General features: G+C 40.7%; 1 protein-coding gene across 1 annotated transcript; it reads right to left on the bottom strand.

Annotated features, from left to right (window-relative positions):
• Nucleotides 1–2749: 2749 nt before the first annotated feature.
• Nucleotides 2750–13664, bottom strand: LOC140537826 (apoptosis regulator BAX). The gene is made up of 6 exons (XM_072660088.1): nt 13301–13664; nt 11804–11852; nt 11502–11663; nt 10300–10432; nt 8411–8515; nt 2750–4132 (listed from the first exon to the last, which is right to left on the bottom strand). The coding sequence occupies exons 1-6, from the start codon at nt 13365–13367 to the stop codon at nt 4034–4036; spliced, it is 615 nt and encodes a 204-aa protein (XP_072516189.1). The 5' UTR covers nt 13368–13664; the 3' UTR covers nt 2750–4033.
• Nucleotides 13665–26220: the final 12556 nt, after the last annotated feature.

Consider the following 26220-nt stretch of genomic DNA (forward strand, 5'->3'; position numbering starts at 1 on the left):
TAGTTGATCCTACGTCTTTCTGGTATTTGTTTAAAGCTCATTGAATTCCCTGTTCATTTCCTACACCAGCCGTTGTTGTTGTTTGACGAGAAACAGACAGTAGAGAATAACTGGCCTTCTGTTCTAGCCACCACCACCATGAACCACGTGTTAAACGCAATGTACTGTAGAGAGACGATGAGGCAAAGTAAATGTTAACCGAACTGGTTAAGCTTGATGAAGTAGGCTACTGACTTTTACTCAGAGGAGAAACTAATAGAGCAATGGCTGCCCCTGTTGAGCCCCAGGAGGTGGCCTCTTCCCCATATGCAGAACAGCAGGGCTGCGTCCCAGTTATAATACTAACTAGTTTTTGAGTACAAAGTGTGAGTACATATAAAAGTGGCAAAGTTGAGCACACTCAAATATCCATACATAGTTAGATACTTAGAACCGGTTGATTTTTGTGTGTGGTTCTAGACACTATTATTTCACAATGCAATGGGAACCAGAAAGGGAAGAGCTACTCACATCTACAATAATGATGATGTATGATAGCACAGCGATGCTTCAGCACTTCCTGTAAGCAGAGAACTGGGTTAGAATGTTAATATTTTGGGTACTAACCTGCCAAACCCCCCTATTAAGATGACTGTATAGTCTATACTTTATAGTATTAGTGTGTAGTACGCAATTGGGGTGCAGCCATGCTGTGGTGAAGAAGGCAGTCCCCCCATTGCCAAGCAGGTCCTTCTGACGACAGACGTTACTGCATCACTAAAGAAAAACATTCATGCCTGTTGGGCTCATGTTTACCCCACCTGTTCTATGCCCTGAAGGTCTGTTCGTAGTTAATTTGAAAAAACTATACTTTTCAGATTGATTGGCATGTGTGCTGGAGATCACACATATGGAGACCATTTTCTTTGTATTATTAGAGTAAAAACAAAATTTTATGTAAAAAAAAAACTAAACAAAAACATAACTTTTTAAAACATGAAACGACCAGGTGTAACACATCTAGAAAACCTACAGTGACCTCAATTGGTTGATTCCACTGGCGCTTTCAAATTAGCCAATGTTGGTGGCTAATCTAACATGAAAGGCCTTCTTTCCAGCTCCTGAAGTCCTAACCAAAGTTACTTGGTTGTATCTATCTAGAAGCTACAGAGCAAAAATCCTGATTGGACTATTTTCTTTTGAGTGTTTCAAGATTGTATCACTTTATTTTCCAAACAAAACTTAGAACAGTATGTATATATATATATATATATATATATATTCCCGCAAATTGTTAAGGCCTTAAGGGTTCCCACTGTGAAAACTATAGTTTTCGAATTTAGGCTCATTCTCACCTGGATTTAGAGTATTAAGGCTACACTTGTTCTTTGCTTTCCCACAACTGAACCCTTTAGCAATCACCCCCCCCCCCCCCCCCCCCCCCCCCCAACCAAACCCTTCCCAGGCCCATATGCTTCAGTTTAAGGGAGTGCACGACAAGGAGAGAGAAGCAGAGGAAGGAAACTACTTCCCTGCAGCTCGCACACATGGAGCCTCTTTCTAGTGGTCCGCCAGGATAATGGACCCACGGACATAGTGCAGAGCCTCCTCGCCATCTGAACACGCGTGGTTCAAATTACAACAGGAAATAATGAAACAGCGAGCGTCCCAAGCCCACTGCTAATCATTGCTTTCTCTCTGCTTGTACTTGATGTGTCATGTGAAGAACACTAGCAGCTTTGACCCAGGCACAGTGATGGAAGGCAGGCCAGAGAGGATGTGCTGTAGGAAGTTGTGTGTGTGTGTGGGTTTGAAGTGTGCAGGCTGTGTTTGCAGTATATTTAGCTACAGCGTGAGGCAGTTCAGAAGCCTGATCATCAGATATACAGTCCTGTGAAAATGCCAGAGAACACGCTTTGTGTGTTACATTTCATTTTCAGTCAAAATTAATATTTTGGATAATTTATTAATTCTTCGTTTTATAAAAATGACTCAAAAACCCTCATGAGATGGGCTGCGAAACAGGGGGATTAAAACGTGATGTCATGGTTAACTTGAACACCAGAAGAACATTAGATTTTAGAGCTGCAGCAGAGATGTTCTCTAAGGTCCAGGTTCTGCCAGAGTCCTGCCATCTTCCATCCATTCATCCATCTTATTCGTTCTGGTCAGGGTCACAGTGGATCTAGAGTCTACTCAGAATCACTGGGCACATGGATTACATGGAATACCTCTGAACAGTGCACCAGTCCACATGCCCATTCACCAAATCCTATACTTGCGTGGCCAAATCACCTACCATGTGTTTATGAGTGGGGGAGAGAAACCAAAGTAGCTGGTGGAACCCTCACAGACCCAAGTACACACCAAAGTCTCAGACAGTAACCAGAGCAAGGATCAAGTCCACCACCCCAGGGCCCTGGAGCTGTAGATCTGCTGTGCTACTGTGCTGCCCTTCTGCCAGGAAATAAAAGCGGTCTATGGGGTTCATTACACTGACATGGAATCATTTTTTTAACCTGGCTTTGGAACATTTACATAAGGTCATATATAAGTTATAATTAATTTTAAGTCTATATATATAAAAATTTCCTCCCCAATTTTGGATAGCCAATTACCCAAACACTCATTAGTACTCTCACCTATGGTTCAAACCAGCGATCTTCACGGACCTACACAGACATTTTAGATTTGCATTTGAATTGACAAAGCTGTACACTGACACTTGTAACAAAGAAGCAACATTAAATTCAGTTAAAAACAAATCATGTCGAGCACACAGAAACCCATTTATTAGCCAGGTTTCTCCAGCTTAATAAACAACTACAGCAGCCATGCTTAAGTTAACAGCGTGAGGTGTTTTTCAAAAAGGTATAATAATAATAATAATAATAATAATAAAAACATTTTGGTAAGAGGTATGATGGTCTTGCTCTTTGAAATAATCTCCTTTAAAATGAATTAAGCATTAATGGCTACTGTAGGCTGTGGGCAAAAAATGCACTGGACTATGCATTGAGTAATGGATGCATTGCAATACACCGTATAAGCCAAATCAACATTTTCCGTTTCATCAAAATGGTCAGCATGATACTTGATCACATTTATTGCAATGTAAACAATGACCAAAAACAAAAATAAAACCCACAAATTCAATCCCATTTAGGAAAAATCTGACACAGTGAATATACAGTAGACATTTTCACCATGTTTAATCAACTTTCACCAAGCTTCATCAAACTACACTAATATATTCCCATTCCCTCCCAATTTGGTCTGCTCTCAAGAACAACAATAAAAGCCCCAGATTATGAAGGTTAGCACCTAGTTGCACCTACAGCCTGCCATCACATCTCACACACCTGGGATTCAAACCGGATATCCAATGGCAGGATTCGGTGGTGTTTCTTGAGTGCCTCTAGCTTTTAAACAGTGTGTTACACCAGTAATTAATCAAGCAACCGCTTTCAGAGTCCTCGCTTTTTGCTTTGTGAATATTGCTTATGAACAGCTTACAAACGTTCACAGATTTTCCCCGATTTAAACTTGATGAAGGCTGAATGAAAGCAGTTTTACAAAACAGTAATAAGGTAGTTTTTACATTTAAATGCAAAAAAAAGAATCACATAATTGAGTATGCAGATTCAATTAAAATCGTGTGGTAAACGAGAGAGAATTTATCAATTGGAGGTAGGGCTTGAATATCTTGGCACTTATTTTTAAAAGGCAGATGTCTGAGGAGTGTGATCCCTGATTGTAAAAAGCCACAAAACAACAAGCATAGTGGGGAGTATAAAAAGAGACACATTCCTCTTAATAAATAGGTCTTCCTAAATGCATCTCAGAATAAACACACAAAAAAAACCTTAATATGAAAATAAGGGCTACAGTATCTATTGCATTGGCTCTTTGTGCACTGCATCAAGCAGTTGTTAAACAAGGTGTATATCCGGTCAAGCACCAATCAGTGGTGCATTATTGCTCCCAATCTCAATTTTCACATGTGCAAATAACAGTTTGCAGTTTTGCTGATTTGGGCCAGTAGACCAGATCGTCAGCGAGTTCTTCTCCAGTATACAACGGCAGCGATGAACGCCACTGCAGCGATCATGGACACGGTGCGCCATCTCGACACGCTGCGGATAACGCCTTCCTGCAAAACACGGGAGAGCACCACCATTAGGTTCCGACAAACCACCATTGCTGAGTTAAGAGGAAGTTCCTTCTGAATTTCACTCATTATCTCCAGCATTATCATAAGATTTGCATTTTACGTATTGCTTACTCTACATGTTCAAATGATTGTGGACATCCCATGAAACGAATGCATTAAGCTACATCACCCATTTCTGACACAAATGCACACCCACACACACAGCTTGTCCAGTCCCTGTGAAGCCTTCCCTAGACAGTAGAGGCAGTTACTTCAACTGACATTGATAGCTTTGGGTCTGACTATGCAAGCTCAGCATTGTCAAAATCTTAATAGTTTACAGAGGGAAAAAAGAAGGGGGGGGGGGGTCCTTTCATTAGGTGCGACATGGCCGTTTGAGTTTCCTTGTGTCTGGAAATTGATCAGATTTGGCATGTCCAATTCGTGTTTGACAAAGTTTGGGCAGTTGACGATCATAAGTCAAACTAAAAACTAAGACAATTGAGGAGATTGAGCCTCTACCAGTCTTTCTTAATTGGTTATATAGAGTTCGAAGTTTTTAACTATTGTGTACATGCAAGAGGAAGCCCTTTCCGGCTTGGCACCTGCTGCGGTCATTTCGAACAAATGTACAGAGTAGCTAATTGTTGCAAATAAAAAAATAAATAAAACAAACAAATAATGCAACAAATGCTTCACAGATCCCCCCCTCCCTGTGGTCTCAAATTCACGGACCACAAAAAAGAGCTGCTCCCATTTACGCTGACTTTAATGTTCAGATCTGCAGGCCTGGGTTTAGTACGACCAGCAAGACAGTATTGAAGTTTTAATATGAGCCCTGCTTTAAGTAGATACGTGACGCCATAAAGATGATAACTTCAGCCACAGCGATCTGCGGTCCAAAGCACATGCTAGCTGGGGCTGCACAATGTGTCTTTTATTAATGAGTAACACAATACTGGCCTTTACAGAACTGCTATCACTAAGGCTTGAGATATGCAAATAGGCTCTCAAACAAATGACTAAATGGCACGTGTGCAGTGAGCATTCGGAGGAGGTTCTGTGGGTGTGCTGATGAATTAAGCCATTCATGTAATCCAGCAAATAAATAATTAAATAATAAAACAAGGAAATAAAGAAATTACAAAATATGACGCCGGCATAGCTCACCAGTACGCCTTTAAAGAGAGAAAAATAAAAATAACTGTAATAATACATGACGCAAATCAATTTTTACAAATAAAAACTGAATTTCATGATATATAATGCAGTTTTTCTTAGGAAAAATTTTAAGTTGCTAGCAACTAATATTAAAATATTAGTAAAATATTTACTACTAGTAATATGTAGCGATGTCCCAAACCAGTTATTTTGCCCCCGATCGAATCAGACAATGTTGGGGATTATCCAACACCGATCTGATCCGATCTTTGCGTTTGTATAAATAATCTAGCTGCACAGTTTAGATCAGATGAGCTGCCGAATAATCTGTTTAGTAAAATCCCTTTATTTTTAATAGCGGTTTCTATAATGAGACATTCTGGATTGATTGACGTAGTTAATATTTATTGTTTTTTTAGACTTTTAGTTTCTTATAATCCAGTCTGACTCTCCTGCCTGACCAATCAGCCCCCAGCTCCTTTACAACACTGCAGTCAAATCACTTCCTGTGTGTGTGTAAGGTGGTACACACTGTGGACTGATATCTGTAACTGTTTGTCTACTGATGTACAATGGACAGTTTATGATGGGTAAATCTGCTGCGATTTGGGTTTGTATAGCATATGTGTGTGTATTAGCATTAGCGGTAGCCTCCACTCAGTTCTGAATGTGCTTTTCTTTTCTAAAGTTTCAGATATTATTGTCTGTTTTCACGTTCCACTGTAAAGTAGCTCATATAAAACAAACTCTTTTTACCATTTAGAATAAACCCACCGATGTGAAGCGTATTGAAATGTTGTGGCAGGACCTGAAACTACAGCTCACTTTTCCTCTTAAGTGCGTGGTGCAACACACGTCACGACAAGTGATGAGAGGATGTTTGTGTACTACTGCAAGAGCCACAAAATGCAGCAAAAGGCCCCCCTGTGGTCTAGTCTGGTCAAACCGCCCCGTTTACACGATCACAGCTTAGTTAAAATTCATGTGCATGTAAATGTAAGCATTCCAAACAAAAAAAGGAAGTCACCTAGCATGTTTAATGTGGTAGTAAATTCAGGCTCCTGCTGATGGCATTACACGAGGATGATCGAGCTATAAAAATACCTGTGGAGTGTGCGACGGGATTCACAGGTTGAAAAGAGATGGTCACAAAGCAGAAGTAAATGATTGGCAAAAAAAGAGTGATTGCATTTTGGACCATAGTGTGAAAGAAGTACCTGATCTGCAGGTGCAGGAGACGCATGAGGTCATACAGGTCAAACAGCAATGGCAAAAATCCCAGCCTACAGGAAATTCTCATCATCTTCATCCTTCCTGAGCAGTAGCAAGCAAAGGCTTTTGGCAGGCCACTTTACCCCATATGTTGCTGGTCTGCAGCTCTGTGTGGAGTGCTCTTTCAGAAATTGGTGATGAAGGACCTGCGTTGACTTCTAGAAGCAATTCTTGCCTGGAAGAGAAGCAACCACTTACAGTCCCTGACCGTCTGTTTTATCTTTTGGACACACTGTTGACAAGAATTTCATGTAGACTGAAATTTTTGCCATTGCTGGTAGAGCTGTATGACCATGCGCTTCCATGGACCTGCAAATTCAGCTACTCTCTTCACACCATGTCTTTGGCTCACCTAAACACAATCAGTCCTTTTTGCCATTCATTAGCATCTGCTTTGTGACCCAATTTTACCCCATCGAATGAGAAATTCACTGCACCATCTCTCTAAACATCTAAAAAACACTGTGTTGAATATTGCACTATACCTTATTACTAAATATTCTTTTCAATTATTATTTCATATATTGCAAGTAAGGCTGATTATTAATAAATCTGGCAATGTACCAATTATTTTGACAACTAATCAAGTGTTGAGTTGTAAACAAAACAAGCATAGTGTTTTAAAACTTAATGATTTGGGAAGACTTCACAGTGACCTAGATGTATCAGTCAAGCTGAGCATTCCTCACTGAATTTAAAACATTATCATCACACAAACTGACAATGCATTCATCATATTCACTTCCAAAGTAAACAATTTGATCATTTTATTAAGGTAATGAGATTGGTCTGGTTTGCAAAATACAGCAATGTAATCTCAATATAACATTTTGTTAATACTGTGCAACCCCTATTCTTAGCAGCTTGCACTTAATCCGAGCCCTCCTTCATCAGGCGCTCTCACACTCACACTGGTAGGCTGAACCCTGTCACATGTTTACCGAGGGCCACGTTCCCAGGATCTGCAATTTTAGTAGCAGCAATCAGGGCACGCTCCATGGCGCTGGGCTTTTTGAAGTCTAAACCCCACCACCGCACTTACTACAGCCTTTATGATCATGTCTGCGCAATAAAACTTGCCCGGCCCCAGGAACCAGTCAACTCCTACCAGGCCTGGAGGAGGCTCTGCGCCACACGTGCAGGCTTGAACTCCGCCGGGGCGTAATGACGGCCTTCGGCCACCGTCGCACAAACACGTTACAGCAAAAGGCCTCAATCAGAGCTGTGAGCAGGAGTCAATAGATATCTTGAATTTGTACAGCGAAGCCACAAATTCAGCCGCCTTCTGACTGGTTTTGTCTGCCATATAGTAACAATTATGATGAAAACCAGCTTCCCTCCTTCTGAGAATCTGTGTGTGTGTGTGTGTCTGAGAGAGAATGACGGTAAATTAGCAGTAATTAGTCTCTACAGTGATAATTGTTGCTTCAGGGAAATCTCAATGTCTGCCAAGTTCACCCACGTACAAATACTGTATACCCGCTTTGCATGTCTTCTGTTTTTGTTTACTGTTCAATGCCGTGAAGGGACTGCTCTACAGTGTGTGTGTGTGCACACACGCGCGTGTGTATACAGTACATACGGTAGGTATCTGGTGTGCAGTGGGTCAGCAGGTTTTGCTGTGTATTTCTGAGTGGAACGTGTCTTGATTTTGCGCCCCTATACTTCCTGGCACTCGAGTGGGCGCGTCTCTGTGTGTGGTGGCTTGTGTCTGGGTCGACCTGTGTGGCTCTGTATGGGTGGCCAGACAACCAACACACACACACACACACACACACACACACACACACACACACACACACACACACACACACACACACACTTTCAACACAACACACAACTTACCCATCCTCCCTGCTGTCTGATCCAGGCGGATATGTGCTCCCTGATAAACTGTAATACCCAGCTAATGATCGTCTTGATGATTTCAAAGTGGTTTTGAGTCAGTGCCTGAGGAGGGAACAGAAAGCAGTTTACTTTTTCAGAAGCTTCTGTGTTCTCTACAGAGTCAATTTCCTGTATCACTCTACCAGCGATAAGCATGCTGGAGCAATCATGAGGTCATTTCAAAGCAGTGGTATTTGCTGAGCGAGAGGAATGTCTCTTAAATGGCTGCGGTGACCTTATTTCATCTTTACTACATCTTTTAAAGGGAATCAGGGGAAAAACTAATAGGTCTGCTCCTACATAAGTGTTATAGTATGTAAACATTGTTAAAGTTTCGAAAGATGGCTCACTCCACAGTCCATACAGCCCATATATGGAAAATAAGCTGGATTGACTACTTTCGTGACGTTGCGAAACTAAATTCATATACATATACATCAATTCAGACGCCACTCGTTTTCGGGATTCTCTTCTAACCATTATTTATAGAAAAACGTGGGCCATCCGACATCAGATCGAGAGTTAGCAATATGTTTAAGGCACCTACCTCAACTCTTTAGACAATTCCACTAGTTCAGCTAACCTGCATCCCTGAGCACACAACCCGTAGAACAGCGCATTCAATTAATTTCTGCTAAAATACATAAAGCATTTTCCTCAAATTGTGCCACCTAACCATATGCCACACATTCTCACAGGAAGCATCAGACTCTCATTGGAAAGTCATCTACACTCAATGAATCGCTGGATTTACTGATATCAGGGTAACAGAGCTAACCTGCCAGACTTAGCATGAATGTATGCATGCTGCCTGAACACCTACAGTTATATTTACTAGCAGGACATTTTACTAGTACGTAGGTCTCCACTTTTCAAGTACCTACGTATATATTGTTGCAGTACTACCAAATATGCTTGCTCTTAGAACCGAAGACTCACTCATATAAGCGAACCATACGCCACATTCTTTTTGGCATGCTGGGTCATGACACTCATGCCATGCAAACAAGGCATCTGCGCAACTCATGCCAAGCTAGTGTATTTTACCCATGTTAGAGCTTGTTGAGTCCTTTTGACATCTTACGCAGGGGACAGCAAGCATGCAGTTCTCTCTTCTCTCGCTTGCAGTTCCACAGCATGATTAGCAAACAGATTGAAAGGAAGTAATAATAAACACAGTTCACAGCAGCACAGTCTGTACGTTTTCACTGCAGCTTTGCGCTCAGATTGATGGAATCAGAACTATAATTATAACTCATTATAACTAATTAAAGCAGCAATAGGTAGCCTATTCAAGACTCACTCGTTCCACTGTCATCTTAGGGAATTTCAGCAGTACCTTGTTTTTTAGGAGTAGAAATCAGCCCATTAAAAACCCATCTACACAGCTCAGCTACAGCCAAACGAGAGCTAGCTAATAGTAAAGATGTCCATTCACCTAACATCAAGGTCAAATCAGAGCCCATCAGCTGCTCAACACCTAGGAAAAAGCCACCTCCTTACTTTTCACAAGTGCAAGAACTGTTCCACGCCAACGTCAAATTATGAAATGCCGACACAGATCTGAGACCAACATCACCATGTACCAGTTAACCAAAACAGACTTGAAATGACCTAGTCTAAGAGTTTGCCTTACTGATGCCCAATTTCTTTTCTTTTCTTTTTTTTTTTTAAATAAACTCCATGGTTGGCATTTCATTCTTTCTTTTGCACTCTGCCTGTTTTTCACTTTTGAATTTTGATTACTGATCAGAATCAGGTCACTGCTAACACAGTGTCAAAACAGCACTAAGCAGTTCTTCTTCTCATTTGGGTTGCCGGCCCCTCTTCTAGCAGGGGAGTTTTACCTTATAAATAAGCTGGTAGGCCAGGTGAAACAGAGCCACGATCCGTCCCCAGTTAATGCCATCTGTGAAGATACTCCTGGCCACCGTCATGAACACGTCCTGAGCACAGTTAGCCTCCACAGTGTTGAGGAGACTGTACAGAGATAAGATAAGACAGCAAATTAACATTACATACACTGTGCAGTCAGATCAAACAGCAGTCCAATCAAAGTTTCTCAATCATTCCAATAACCAGATTATCATCATCATTATTATTATTATTATTATTATTATTATTAATTTCTTTTTTTTTTCAAAATAGACCATTACCGTTAAACATTTTTTAAATAGACCATTACTATTAAACAGCGTCTGGTCGTGTTGTACTCAACGTCAATTTTAATGAGGCAACCACTAAAATGAGTTTAACTAAACCTGAAGTGAACACAGGGCTGAACTTTGGAAAAGATTTAAATGTTAATTTATTCAAATTATTCGCAGCAAGGTTTAGTTAAAAGGCTTAAGAAACAGACCCCTCAGCGCCGTATCTTGGCAAGTAGTTCAATGTAGAAAAACGTTTTTTTTTTTCTTCTCCAGAATGAAGCTCTGTAAGTGCTAGTCTTCAGTCTGTCCATTCAGAGATGTGACGCGGTGTTTAACGCTCTGCACTTCTTCTCTGCTCTGGGAAACTCATCACAGACGGAGTCCAAGCGAATCCAACTCTGATCCGCGCCACTGCTTGAACGCTGCTTTCCACACTGAACGTGTTCACAGCTGAGCACCGCGCTGCAGCGGAACGAAGGATTTACACAACGAATTTTGAGGGAGGTTGAAAACAAGCAAGCGCCCTGTGAAACGGTGCAGGTGGACGTTCAATAACACTACTATTCAGTAGTCGGACGTGAGGACTCAGCGAGTGTGATAAAGGCCTATTGGAAAATAGATTTTACAGTAAGCACTAGTTTGCAAGGTTGCTCTGGCAGGGTAGCACTTCAAGGAAACTGTATTTCCCAGTCAGACAAGTTAACTGGGACCAGTTAGATTTGTTTTTAAAGAAAAAATAATCAGCTACGCAAGACTTCCACCCTCCACATGCATGAAATAACGATACTGCACCAATTCCAACTGAAACAGTCAGGGGGGGTGTGATCAAAAGTACTGGAGCTGTTTAACTTCTAATCTTTTACAAAAGAAGAGAACTACAACGAATCCGTAATTCTTACTGTTGAAGCTCAGCATTTCGATTCAGATCATCAGCGATCTTAAGAAGCTGATCCACAACCACTTTCATCTGAGGATCATCGCCTTCATCAGGTCTTCCCCCGAGGTCCTCCCGTCTCACATGCATGCCAGGGTTCTCAGTACTGATCCGCTGAATTACATAACTTCACGTGGAAAAAACATACCACACACAAACACACATTACAGAGGAAGAGAGTGCAATATTATTAGCAGACTTTAAAGAATGTATATAAACCTGTGATCCATTTAAATACATAAATATGTAAAAAGGACACTGCTGTACCTTCTTAGTGCTACTGCGCTTTGTTCGATGATCTGGTCATCAATCACATCTGAAAGAGAAAAGAAAGAAAATACATCAAATATCATAAAAAATAAATAAATATATATATATACATATATATATATATATATATATATATATATATATATATATATATATATACACATATATACACCCACTCACCAATCACACACACCTATTATAAATCCACAGGCACTAACATGGAGTTGTGCCCCTCTTCACTGCGATAACAGCTTCCACTTTTTTAGGAAGGCCTTTTACAGGATTTTGAAATGTGTCTGTGGGACGTCTTGCCCATTTATCCAGAAGAGCACTTGTGAGGCCAGACACTGATGCTGAACGGGACGGCCTGCCTCACAAACTCCATTCTACTTTATCCCAAAAGCCTGTCAGGCCTTCCACATCAAACTCACCAAACCATGCCTTTGTGCAGCGGGGCACAGACATGCTGGAACAGAAAAGGACAAAACATCCCACAAACGCTCTCAAAACTAAGGTACTAAGTTGACTTTTATTTGGTGTGGCAGTGATTTGTAAATCAAGGAGCCACTGCCATCACTGCCAAAGCGAGATTTCTTATCCAGTGTGAATCAATAATCATCATTAGAGACGTCCTGGGGTACAGGTTACATTATCCAGTCTCCCAATGTACAAAAAAAAAAAAATCTCATTGGAACAGAATCTGCCTTCAGAGTGAGACTGTTAAGAGCCGGAGGTGTTTTTTCATCTGTGTATATATATTTGTATTTTATTTTTTTTTGCTTATATTTATATATTTTCATATTTTTATATTTTATTATTTAACTTAAATGTAACTTATTCTATTTTTTTTTTTCATTTTATTTTTCTTTTGCACTTTACTTCATTAAGTTAAGGTTTAGTTAAGTTTAAATGTAGATCTTTATTGTATAGCTTGATGTGGGCAGACTGTCATAAAAGCATTTCACTGCAAGTTATACTGTGTATGACTATGTATGTGACAAATAAAATTTGATTTGATTTGATTTGTGCATTTCACAACACAGGCTCTCTCTCAGTTAACCCACAGTCTAGCCTGTGCCAAGGGAGAAGAGCTAAGGGGCATTCCCAGTACATGGTCCTCATCTTGGAGTCAAGTCAAGTTATCTGGCTGACTGAGAAACCCTGCTTTGCGAAACACTCCTCAAGTAGGCCCAGGCCGAGCAGTGTCTGTGCGTGACGTCAGAGGAAATTCCTAAAAGGTGTTGTTTAGTTTTTTTGTGTTTTTAATTGATCGTCCCCGTCTGGCCCCACAGTTTGGAGGTCTAGCCACTCTGATCTAGCACAAGAGCATCTGAAATGTGTAATCCGCACAAACACAGACCCCCAGTCCTGACTTTCAAACGGGTTCGGCCAAGACCTCAGTCCGTCCTGCCAGGCGGTGACGTCATAGCCCCCCAAGGCTCGCTAAGTGGAAAAGAAGAAAGAAAAGTTGACTCGGTGGATTTGTTGTCTTACCTTCCCCACCTGTCGCCCCTAATAGCTCACTGTCGTCCGTCCTCTCCGTGTCGTTGGGGTCTGCCATGATCACCGTCTACAGCGAAGTTCTCGGGAAGCCGGACGGCGCTACTTTACGCTAGCTAGCAGCTAGCGCGCTAGCCACCCAGCTCCGGAGCTACCCGCTGAGGAGCGCGAGCCTGCCGGGGCTGATTTCGGACTGCTGACAAACCCACGAAGAAAGTAGACCGTCCGGACAGTCGTGGCTACATACGGCCTCTCCCTCGGTGCACCATTAGACCCGCTGGGAGGGAAAGCCGAGACTACGCTGGAAGTGACCGGGGAGCTCCAAGCCGCGGAGTCTGCGGTGGAGGAAGTAGCTGAGTGCGCTGCGCTGAGTCTGCGCAGAGGTGCCGAGGGCTGAGGTGTGAAAAAGGTCCCCGAAAGATGAGGTTCATTCCCACTCTCACACGCGACCTTCAGAAAAAGGGAGGCAAATGAACTGAGGACATGTGATGTGTAAAGTTTCTAATGAGCTGGTAGCTGTTTTATTTGTGTTGTTATTGCAGTTAGTTAGTTAGTTAGTGTTGTTGCTGCTGCATAATTTTGCAGGGATAATGTGTATATGTGTACGTCACTGTTAAAATAAGTAAATAAATTAATTAAATAAATAAATAAATAACATAACAATTAGCTAATTTGCGTGTAAAGGATAAGGTAATTTCTAAATAAACGGCGCCCCCAGCGTATATAATATATAACAAATAATAATAAATTTATAAAATGTATTTTTGTTATTTTAGGTTTTTTTTTAATGATATATTAAATGATATATTATTAATTATATTAGTATATTAGTATTCTCGCTAAGGATCACTCCGCCCACCTCGTTACTATAGCAACCAGTGTAGCTCCGTCTGTCCGTCTGTTAGAAGCGGTCCTGGCTCTCCTGCCGGATCACAGATCCGATCCGATTCCAAATCAGGATCAAATAAAAGCGGATTTGTCTGCAGTGTGAAAACACCCGAGACACGATGTGCGGATTCACTTAGCCTAGACTGCAGCAAAGACTACAGCTGACGGTGGGGTTTATTTTTCAGCAAATACAAAAAAGTTAGCTAATAAAAAAAAGTAAAAAATATATATATATATATTTGAAACTATATTTAATTATATTAATAAAAAAAAACATTATATAACAAGTATTATATATAGAGAGAGATATATACATCATCTATAATATAAATTTCTAGCTATAATTATAATAACAAATAATTAAAACATTTAACTGCTGCCCATGTTTATGTCGTTATTGCAACTGGACATCTGGTCAAAGAACAATAGCTACAATAATAAATAACACATACAAAAATAAATAATATATAACACAACATTACCGTGAAATATTATACAAAAATATAGGATTGGCCTAGCTACTTATACTAGCGGTTGTTCTTGTAAATATAAATGATTATAATATTAACGTTTATGTATTAAAACTAGCTTCTTTGTTGTATATGTTTTTAGCCAGCTAGCAAAATCATGGAGCAAACTGAAGCTCTGACCATGCCTGGCTATCAGTTCGTCAGCTGTTTCCTGACGGAGGCCTCAAACCCCCTCTTCTACCAGCAGGTGTCGCTGTTGGTTCACTAAAGATAAAAAGCCTATATGGTTGTATGGACTCGTGTCTTTATTAAAAGTCTTCTACTAAAAGTCTACCACACACACACACACACACACTCTGTACACACGTGTATACCCTGGCATGATCATATAAGTAGTGTACTGATAGCCTGTCCTCACACAGCATGAATCCAGGTGCATTAGGATCTGATGTCAGTGGTAATGTCACGGTGGTAATAGCCGTGCTAACCGTACTCTATAGGCCTCTCTGATACAGCACAAAAGACTGTTTTATGCACTTATCATATGTCCTGCTGTTCTGTTGACACATATACCTTAAACAGTCCCAACCCTTAAGCCTTCATACCCTTTCACACAACTCCTGGCTGACCTGCCTAACTGGTTATACTGTAACTTAGCCAAGACACAATCATGTTCAGTTACACATCCCATTGCAGGGTAGGCCTGTTCTGTCCGAACTGAACCCCTCTGACAGGAAAATGGAGTGTTGAAGATGGGCAGTTCCTGGGAGGAAAGAGTTCCAGGTAAAGATTACAAAGATGATAAATGCAGCTTATCTTGAAACAGTAAACAGACAAACTGCACAGCACTATACAAATTTACATTTACATTTACGGCATTTAGCTGACGCTCTTATCCAGAGCGACTTACAGGGTGACTTGTATTACAGAGGTGGGTCAATGTAGTGTTAGGAGTCTTGCCCAGGGACTCTTATTGGTGTAGCGCAGCATACGGTCACCCAGACTAGGAATCGAACCCTGGACTCCCACATGGTGTAATAGCGCACTGGCAGCTAGTGGTTTTATCTGTTGCGCCACACCAACCACTGTGGACAAATGTGGACATAGTCATCGTCCTAGACTTCTTTTATAATGTCAGACCTCAGTCAGGCCTAAATTCTCTGTATTGTTCTGTAGAGTGGGCTTCCCAGTCCACTCTAAAAAATAAAGGTGCTGCCACAGGGTCACAGGGTCAGAGCGATGCCATAGTAGAGCCACTTTAGTTTAGGTTCCTTTTTTGTAATAGAGATGTGACCTTCATATTGATTTGCATTTGGGTCTTTTAAAGGTTCTTCACACTCACGCTCACAGTCTCTGTGACAAACACGGCTCTTCATGAAACTAAAAGTGGTTCTTCTATGGAACCCTTTGTAGCACTTTTATTTTTAAGCAAACTTATGTATGTCAGTCAAGGTCAGCAAGGCAAGTCAAGAGGCTATTATTGTCATTTCCGCTTTGTACAATTACACAGTGAAATGAAATTAGTGAAATTAATGAAATATTTTTTTTCCAGAACAAGGGTGCAACATGGAACAAAATGAGAACCAAAACCAGTACAAGGCAGACTGCAGAAAGTGCAATGTGCAAGACAAAAAATACAATAAATACAATAAATACAATAAATAGGATTCAATTCTGAGGTATTGAATGTAAGGTGCACACAGATCCCTTCTGTCTTTGTATATTCTGTATTTTGTGTATATTTTGTATTTATTTAATTTAATTTTTTATATAACTTTATTTTAATATGTTTAGTATGCATATAGTTTTGTCCTCCTGTAGAGTATCAACCTGAGCCTCACCACAAGCATTTCAATGCATAAATGTTCTGACATTTTGTGCAAATGACAAATAAACTTGAAACTTGAAAACTTGAAACTATAAATTTAACATGCTGTGATATTATATGCAGACAGCTTAAAATGCACATGTAACATGAAACACAGCAGGTATCGAGGTGGTAAAGTACGGACTATATAAATATGATAAATAGGATGCAGACAGGTTAAAATGCTATGGTTCGTGGGGGTGGGGAAGGGATTCTTTCACATTAAAAAAGAAACTCACAAAAAGTCCCATATATCTCTAAACTCTTTCAGTTTTCTTTAAGCTATTTGTTGTTTAATGTCATTCCTTCTCTGCCCCTGTGATAGTCGATAGACCAGGAGCATCTTCCTCTTTCCAGAAAGTAGCTGTTACACGTGTAGCTTTAGTAGTTGTTCTTTTTGTATTGCATAATCTGGGAAGATTAAAAATGCACAATATAGGGTTAATCCAGGGTTTTTACAGGGTCACTTAATGCAAGCATCTGAAATGATTGGGTTACAGTGATCATCTGCATCATCTAGACGGAGTTATGTACATCTTCCACCAGCTACTTATTCTGAAGAAGTTTCAGATTTCAGAAATTTGCCCCCTCCTTCTGTCTACCAGGCCTGAAGTCATTTCTGGACCATAAAGAATGGATACCTCACTGTGATTGATCTAGAGTTGCTTTTGCTGATGGAGATAGTGTCAGTATGTCAACAATGTGGCGTCTCAAAAGAATAAAGAATCTTACTTTAAGATTAAAAACACGTTCTTCAATTGATAAGAAGTTTTCCCTTCTTAGAAAGGTATAAAGGTCAGACACAGACAAACAGAGAGTCCCATACTAAACAGCTCGGTACCTATAAATGATCAAATATACAGTTAAATGAATTTATTAATGTCCAAGATTCTGGCGTGAAATAAAGCAATGTGCCGTGTATTAGTGCTGCCCAGGCCTCCTGGGCCTTAGACAGTGTAGGTAAAGTATGCAGCGCCTCGACCTACGATGTTTGTTGTTCTTTATGAAGCGCGTGACAGTTTGAGAACATTAAACAGGGAAGTGGGTTTTGGGTGGAGAGGTACTGACTAAAATATAGGAACATTAAGACAGAACAGACAGTTTTAATTATTGAGTTTTCCAGTCAAATATATGGGCAACTTGTTTGATTTAATACTGAATCTACAAGCAAATAGCATGGCCTGACACGTTACCTTTGAAAACCTTATATAAAACCTTTAATATGTTTGAATATACATGTTTTTAAAACTCAAAAATAAGACTTTCACTTTCCTGTGCATCCAGCGACATCTAGATTAGGCTTCCCACACTTTTGCTCACCTGTTCAATGTTTCTAGCAGACGCTGCTTTGTTTGATTATTAAGAAACACAGGTGTAAAGCTGTTTTCACACTGAACGAAGGAAATTCACCGCTGTGCTTTTAAACACATAATTTTTTTTCAATGGGATGTGCAGCCCAGGCTAAACAGAGTCCAGCAGTAAGCACAGCGGTAAACAGAGTCCGCCACAGCAGGCCATATAAATTTTGAATGCTTTTAACTGTTGAGTCTCAGCGTGATCAATAAGAGAGCAGTGGGTGTGTCTGGTAGATCCTTCCAACATTGAGAAAAAGGCTGGTTTTAGCAGTTTCTGAACACATGTTGTACAAAACCAGTCTGAAAACCTATCACAAGAGGTTTAGCATGGGAGCAAGGGTTGGCCCAAGCTGGTCTTCCAGGTTTGCAGTTACCAGCGTTGAAACTAGCTAAGACTGGCTAAGCCTCTGAGATAACCTTCCAAGCTGACATGCTGTCTCCAGCTAGCCAGAACACATTTGCAGACCCTCCCTCCCTCGTTCGCTCGTACTCTGCGTTCATTCCATCCGTTTTTGTTCTCTCGCTCCCTTAAAGCTTACGGATATAGAGGGAACGGAGCAGGAGCAATGGAAATCGTGAGGGCAGTGTAGCCCATATGGACACAGCGAAGAAGAAACTCTGGTAGGACAGAAACTTATAACGGAAAGTTTTTCTGGGTAGGTGTAGCAGGTGTGTTGGAGCCCTTAGTTTCCCACCCCTGGATTGGTACAGTATGTACAGTCTAATGCAAAAGCTTGGGCACGCCGGTCAAATTACGTGTTGTTGCTTTTCAAAGTGTAAATAAGGTCATCTCCTCTACAGGACACACATTCAAACACATATGAAAGCAACAATAATGATGTTTATTTGCTAAAAAAAAAAACAGAAGACTAAGGTGCTGCCCCTATGACCCCAGGATCACCGGTTTGAATCCCAGGCCTGCCATCAGCAGCCGGAGCCCAGGAGAGCAAAAATGTCCTTGCTCTCTCCAGGTGAGTAGATGTCTCTCTCTCTCCACTTGTCTCACACCACTTTTGTGTGATGCTGGCCTGCACAGGCATCTGCTAACCGATGCATCCAAGTGTGTTGGAGTCTGTGTGTGATTTGCAGCACTTGTAAAAGAGAAGGTGGCTGGTTGTGCATGTGTCAGTCCGCACCCTACCAGTGTCAGGAGCATAACATGTAATGGGGGAGAGTATTAACGAGTAACATGGCTAACTGGGGAGGACAATTGGGTAAAAAAAAAAGCTGTCCACAAACTTTTTAAAAATTATTTTTACCCAATTGTAGAACAACAGATTCTCCAAAGTAGCCCCTGTTAACCTTGATAGATCTTTACACATTCATGCCACCTCCTCAGGCTTTTCAACAGGTTTGAAAAAGATTCCCCAACTGCTTCTTCTAAAAATGTCCTATAGTTCGCAATGTCTTTTAAATGCAATACAAAAAATGTATAATCCTCAATCAAGGAATGGAATGCACTGACATTTGAGTCACTCTAATTAAAGACACCGTAATTAGCAGTATATCAAGCAAACACCCATACTGTGGTGTTCTCAGGCAGGTCCAGACCCGCTACCATCTTACACAACCTACTGTCAGCACACACACACACACGCCTGGGAGATTCAACTGATCTTCTTGTTCGTCTTTTAGTTCCAGGTTTGTTACTAAACAACCTCCCAACAACAATTATGTAACTGTCTTTTTGTGTGTAGCTGTTTTCATGGAACTGAATCGAGTGGCTGGTTGAAGACAGCAACGTGATTGTCATATAACACAGAAGGCCAGAAGGTCACTGATGCCCTATCACATCTGTTACTCCTTTTCCGTGACTCTCGGGGGTAAAAAAAAAAAGAAAAACTCCCTCCCCACACACAGGAAGTCCTCTCAAACCCCCTCCTCCTCCTCTAAAAGCAGTCCCACCACAAGCAGTCTGGTGGAGGCCTGGTCCTGAGGTCACCCTCACCAAAACCGTCAAGAGAAGCTATTATAGTAACACACTGTTGGTCAGAAGCTTGGGATTGCCTTTAAGCAATACCATAGAAGAACCACTGCTGGTTCCATGAAGATCCATGTTCTACAAGATCTATGGGTGTATGGGTGTTTCATCAAGGGACCAACACGTCTTCACACTCATACAGCTCTTTTAACAACACAGGGTATCAGGATATATTTGCATGTGTGATCCATGTAAAGGTGTTTTGAAGGATATCCTGCATATTAAATGGGATCATTTACAACATTGCATTATCCCTTACAACATGGTGGGTCCGAAAGGATATTGGAGATGATCAGGAAGCTCCTACTGAGAAATGGAAGTGATCAACATTTGATTAAATCAAACTGTTAAAGCTTCAGGTGTTCTCACAACAATGGGCTCGCCACCCAAGAGTCCAGACCTCAACATCATTGAACAAGTTTCGGATGACTTGGATGGCGAGAAGCAGAAAATGCTCCAAACTATTGAAGCTAAAAGTGTTCTCAGAACAGTGGGCTAAGAGACACCCAAGAGTCCAGACCTCAATGTTTTTATACAAGACTGAACTTTGGAGGTGTAGAAACACCTCCCTGCAGACTATGAAGCCCTACAGGGCTGGAATATGAGAATAACTAGGTGTGTATCTCCAAACAAACTAATGTCATATTGTTAAAAACATTGATTCCAAACCTTCAACTGCCGTTGCTGGTGCAGCAGAGCTGGAGTGGATGCTTTTGGATATCTATAATTATTCTGATATTTGTCAATGGAAGGGTTTGGGGAGTTTTGGAAAAATCTTGGGTCTATAAAAAAACACAGTCAAATCAAACCAGTCCCTGCAGCCAGCTGGCATTCACTGGTCACACACAGCATGTCTCCTGCCTGTGAGAAAGTTCGAAGCGTAGCTCAGTCACTGTGCGTCTATGTGGAGAGATCTTACTGACGGCTCAGAGCGATCGGTCAGCTTGTTTTAATTTAAGCATGGTACTGTGACAGGAACTGTGGGGGAGTGGAGGAAGTGGACGTTGCATGGGAAACAGTTAACAGAGACTTTAAAGATGATCCAGTTGTTATGAGGAGAGTTACGGAGACGTTTCCCATGGAGACTGAGGATGTGCCTCTTTCACAACATGCACTTTTGAAAAAATGTTTATGTTTCAAATGGCTTCATAATTAATTACTAAACGTCCAGCCTGCCACATTATATTATTCTGCAGTGACCCCCAGAATTACTGGCACCCGTGATAAAGATGAGCACAAATACACTGCCTTGCAAAAGTAAAAACTATCATATTAAATTTTTGGACAAATGACATATTTCATTAAATAAAAAACGTGACTCTTAAAATCCATTTAAAGTCATATATTTATATAAGAAAACTTCAACATCAAAAACAGTGATTTAATTTTTTTTTAAAGTTCACCTTTATTAAATAATAGATCCCTTAATTCAAGTGCCACTGGTCAGTCTGTGAATGTGGAGGAAGGACAGCTGTGAAAATGAACATCAAAGGACATGGTAATTAGAAATTAAGATATAGACATGCACAAGATATGAAAAGGCTGCAAAGTACTATCCAGGTGTTGGGATATCCCTATAAGTACTGTTGAATCAACCTTGAGGAAACAGAAGCCACATCACACCACACAGAAACTATCTAGACTTGGCCATCCTTCAAAATTTATCATCAGAACAAGAAGACTTGTTCTGACTTGTGAGTGAAACCACAGAGAGGCCAACAATCACTTTGAAGGAGCTACAGAGCTCAGCAGCTGAGAAGAGTGTAGGCGCCCCAGGCAACAATACCAGAAAAACACACCAAACTCCAAGTGTAATTCAGTACTGTTTTTGACCATGCACAATTGCTAGGGTGTCACAAAGCAAAGTCAATTGAAAACTGGTTTCATGAACATGACAATGAGTTCAGGGTTCCTAAGTGACCTTCCCAGCCAATGAATCTGAATCTAGAGATCCTTAGAGTCCTTGAGAAGTTGTAGAACAGGAGATTTACAGCTCCTGAAACATCTACGGGGATTGTGTGATGCAATCATGTCAACATGGACCAGAATCTCCAAGGAATGTTTCCAACATCTTGTGCAAGCCATGCCACGAAGAATTGAGGTACTGTACTGAGAGCAAAAGAAGGCCCAACCCAGTCTGTTAGTATAGTGCTACTAATAAAGTGATTAAAACATGAATCATGTTTTTATAAATCGGCCCTTTCAGATTTGACACTTCAGTGATGTAATTTACAGTTCTTCATTTGTCTCAGTCTTTTAACCTCTTAACACTCCAAGGCTTATGAAGGTGTATTACTCAGTAACTACAGAGACTTCATTTACACTTTGTTACAACAGGTTGTCTTCACATTATTTTAGACCAAAAGTATTCAGATTTCTATAAATCATTTGTATTCTGATTGTTGTCACAATTGCTCACATGTGCACTTTAGCTGCCTTAATAACAACAATACACAAGCGTATGCTGACTAGGCCGAAAAAAACGTAGCTAAACGGTCGCATTTATGAGCTTAGATGTTGATGTGTCCCATTACTAAACAACTACAACAATCTCCCCGAGCAGTGCTGCACTTCTGTAATCTACAGCAAGAAATGACACACAGCATGATTGCTAATTGCTCAGTAGATAACAACTGCTAACAGGCTCTCAGTCTTTTCAAGTAATATTCAGAGACAGGCCAAGATTCCAGATTATGGCTCTTCACTAAGGAACACAGTCTAACTCTCCTGTTATATGTTCAGACGTGAAGAACTGCCATGTTGTTATGTTTAGCAAAAAGAACGATTTCTTATGTGGCTTTTTGTGGTTGAGACTGCAGTTGAGCCAAATATCAAATCCGTTCATTACAGGTTAGCTAGCGTCATTAGCCTCTTAGCTCCAGGGCACAACTAAAGAAGCAGACTTTACACAGACACCAAACCTGTCTTAGCTTATTGACTGTGCCTGGGGGACATTGTGTACATTTTATTTTTCATTGTGCACTTCTTTTAAAGCTACAGCAAATGATTAATAACTAATTAGCAGTTGGGATATCCCTATAAGTACTGTTGAATCAACCTTGAGGAAACAGAAGCCACACCACACCACACAGAAACTATCTAGACTTGGCCATCCTTCAAAATTTATCATCAGAACAAGAAGACTTGTTCTGACTTGTGAGTGAAACCACAGAGAGGCCAACAATCACTTTGAAGGAGCTACAGAGCTCAGCAGCTGAGAAGAGTGTAGGCGCCCCAGGCAACAATACCAGAAAAACACACCAAACTCCAAGTGTAATTCAGTACTGTTTTTGACCATGCACAATTGCTAGGGTGTCACAAAGCAAAGTCAATTTAAAACTGGTTTCATGAACATGACAATAAGTTCAGGGTTCCGAAGTGACCTTCCCAGCCAATGAGTCTGAATCTAGAGATCCTTAGAGTCCTTGAGAAGCTGTAGAACAGGAGATTTACAGCTCCTGAAACATCTACGGGGATTGTGTGATGCAATCATGTCAACATGGACCAGAATCTCCAAGGAATGTTTCCAACATCTTGTGCAAGCCATGCCACGAAGAATTGAGGTACTGTACTGAGAGCAAAAGAAGGCCCAACCCAGTCTGTTAGTATAGTGCTACTAATAAAGTGATTAAAACATGAATCATGTTTTTATAAATCGGCCCTTTCAGATTTGACACTTTAGTGATGTAATTTACAGTTCTTCATTTGTCTCAGTCTTTTAACCTCTTAACACTCCAAGGCTTATGAAGGTGTATTACTCAGTAACTACAGAGACTTCATTTACACTTTGTTACAACAGGTTGTCTTCACATTATTTTAGACCAAAAGTATTCAGATTTCTATAAATCATTTGTATTCTGATTGTTGTCACATTTGCTCACATGTGCACTTTAGCTGCCTTAATAACAACAATACACAAGCGTATGCTGACTAGGCCGAAAAAAACGTAGCTAACCGGTCGCATTTATGAGCTTAGATGTTGATGTGTCCCATTACTAAACAACTACAACAATCTCCCCGAGCAGTGCTGCACTTCTGTAATCTACAGCAAGAAATGACACACAGCATGATTGCTAATTGCTCAGTAGATAACAACTGCTAACAGGCTCTCAGTCTTTTCAAGTAATATTCAGAAACAGGCCAAGATTCCAGATTATGGCTCTTCACTAAGGAACACAGTCTAACTCTCCTGTTATATGTTCAGACGTGAAGAACTGCCATGTTGTTATGTTTAGCAAAAAGGAAAACGATTTCTTATGTGGCTTTTTGTGGTTGAGACTGCAGTCCAGCCAAATATCAAATCCGTTCATTACAGGTTAGCTAGCGTCATTAGCCTTTTAGCTCCAGGGCACAACTAAAGAAGCAGACTTTACACAGACACCAAACCTGTCTTGGCTTATTGACTGTGCCTGGGGGACATTGTGTACATTTTATTTTTCATTGTGCACTTCTCTTAAAGCTACAGCAAATAATTAATAACTAATAGCAGTTGTATATATAAAAAAATATTAACAGTTATGGGAATAAAAACGATATACTTACCATTTACATTCTTGTTCATATCGCTATTTTACATTGCGTCCAAACTAAACCCTGCTGCAGAATGAGCCGTTAGCATGTGAATTCCCACCCAGTCTCCAGTCTGTTAAGACCAGAAGCTAGCACCTTTTACGTGTTTGCTTAGTTGCTGCTTTCACCTTTGTTCACACATGGTATCTCCACTGTGTAACCTTTACTGTTTGATTAAAGCACTTTATCTTCACCCGGAGTGTTTTCCTTTCAGAACTAGGTATTATTCATCCTGCGAGGGGTGAATACCTATAGAATCTATAGAGGCGATAATCGTGCCCCTCAGTAGTAGGCCTCCTTTGGTATTTTTAACAGTGCACAACCCCAGATCGAATGACAGATCCATCTCTGTGATTTGTTCTCACAGTTTATTGCAGAAGTGAATCGTGTGGCATCCAGATGAACATCACATGACCATCTCCATTATCGTGACAAGCCTATGAGAATGCCTTCCTTGGGAAGAAATTGGAGCAGACAGACGTAACTTAAAAGACAGAGGGAGAGAAAGGAATGATGCAATGAATGGTGGGAATAGGCACTGAATGGGGGCGGTCAGTGCACATCCATAGAAGGTCTGGGTCAGGACACAATTTCGAACAGGCAGGAAGTTGTGGTGGACCTGGAGATGATTCTGCCGATAAAGCATTCCAGGAAAATACTGAGAAGTTTTACAATACAAGAGCCATTAGGTTCCATTTTTGCACTTGGTGACCAATCAGGTTAACTATCAAACATTGTCTTGTTAGAACCTGTGCTTTATAGTTCATTGTCTGCTGGTTTGGCTGATACTTATCTGATACTGAAATTTTGAGAATGATCCACTGTCACTGATTCAATGTCTAGTTCCTTTAAAAATGAGTCATTAATTAAATAATTTATCTTTCTATCTGGTCAAGGTCGCAGTGGGTCCAGAGCCTATATGGAAACACTGGGTGTAAGGCAAGAACACACACCCATTCGCTCCAATTTAGGCAATGGCCAGAGGCAATTTAGCATGGCCAGTTCACCTACAATGTGTTTTTGGGGCGTGGGAGGAAACTGGAGAACCCAGAGAAAAAAAGAGAAGAACATTGGGGAAATCAAACAATTTTTAACTCAAATATGTGATCAACAGATAATTTTGCCAATCCTGAGAGCTGGTCAGGTCATAAGAACCATATATTAAGAGTTGCTGCAGCGGAACAATACCTGCACAAGAAGCCCTGCACAATGATGCTAGAAAGGTTAATATGGCATCCATTCCACCCCTGCTCAGTATCAGCAATTGGCTAATTGTGCTGAAAGACAATCTGTGATCGGTAATGGCTCCAAAAACACTGATCAGTCCATCTCTACTTAAAATGACAGTGTCAACCCATGTTGTTGCTCCACTGAACAAATACTACTCCAGGCTTGGCACACTGCTAACTGCACTATGCAACTTTGAAGAAGCAGGCAGAACAACAATGCTTGTGCAAAGTAGCAAAACTGGATATGTTTACATAAAATATTAGTCTGTTGCGTCAGTCTGCATGACTTTTATCACTTTCAGTGATGGTTCTGTATTTCTCAGCTTGTCCAGAAATGCGCGTGAATAGAATGTATTTTAGGAATTACACTTGTACCCAACTGTAGAGGGAGCTCATGAGCAAGAAATAGCAATTCTCGCATAATGCCACTTGAAGACGTTTATCTAGTCTTTTTTATTGGCAGATAATTGTGCGTGTTTTCAGCATTACTTAGGATGGGAAACTGCAATGGGAGCCAAATTTACATTAACAATAAGAGGAAATGCAGAAACTGCA

The sequence above is a fragment of the Salminus brasiliensis genome, chromosome 17 (genome assembly GCF_030463535.1).
Source record: "Salminus brasiliensis chromosome 17, fSalBra1.hap2, whole genome shotgun sequence".
Lineage (NCBI taxonomy): Eukaryota > Metazoa > Chordata > Actinopteri > Characiformes > Bryconidae > Salminus > Salminus brasiliensis.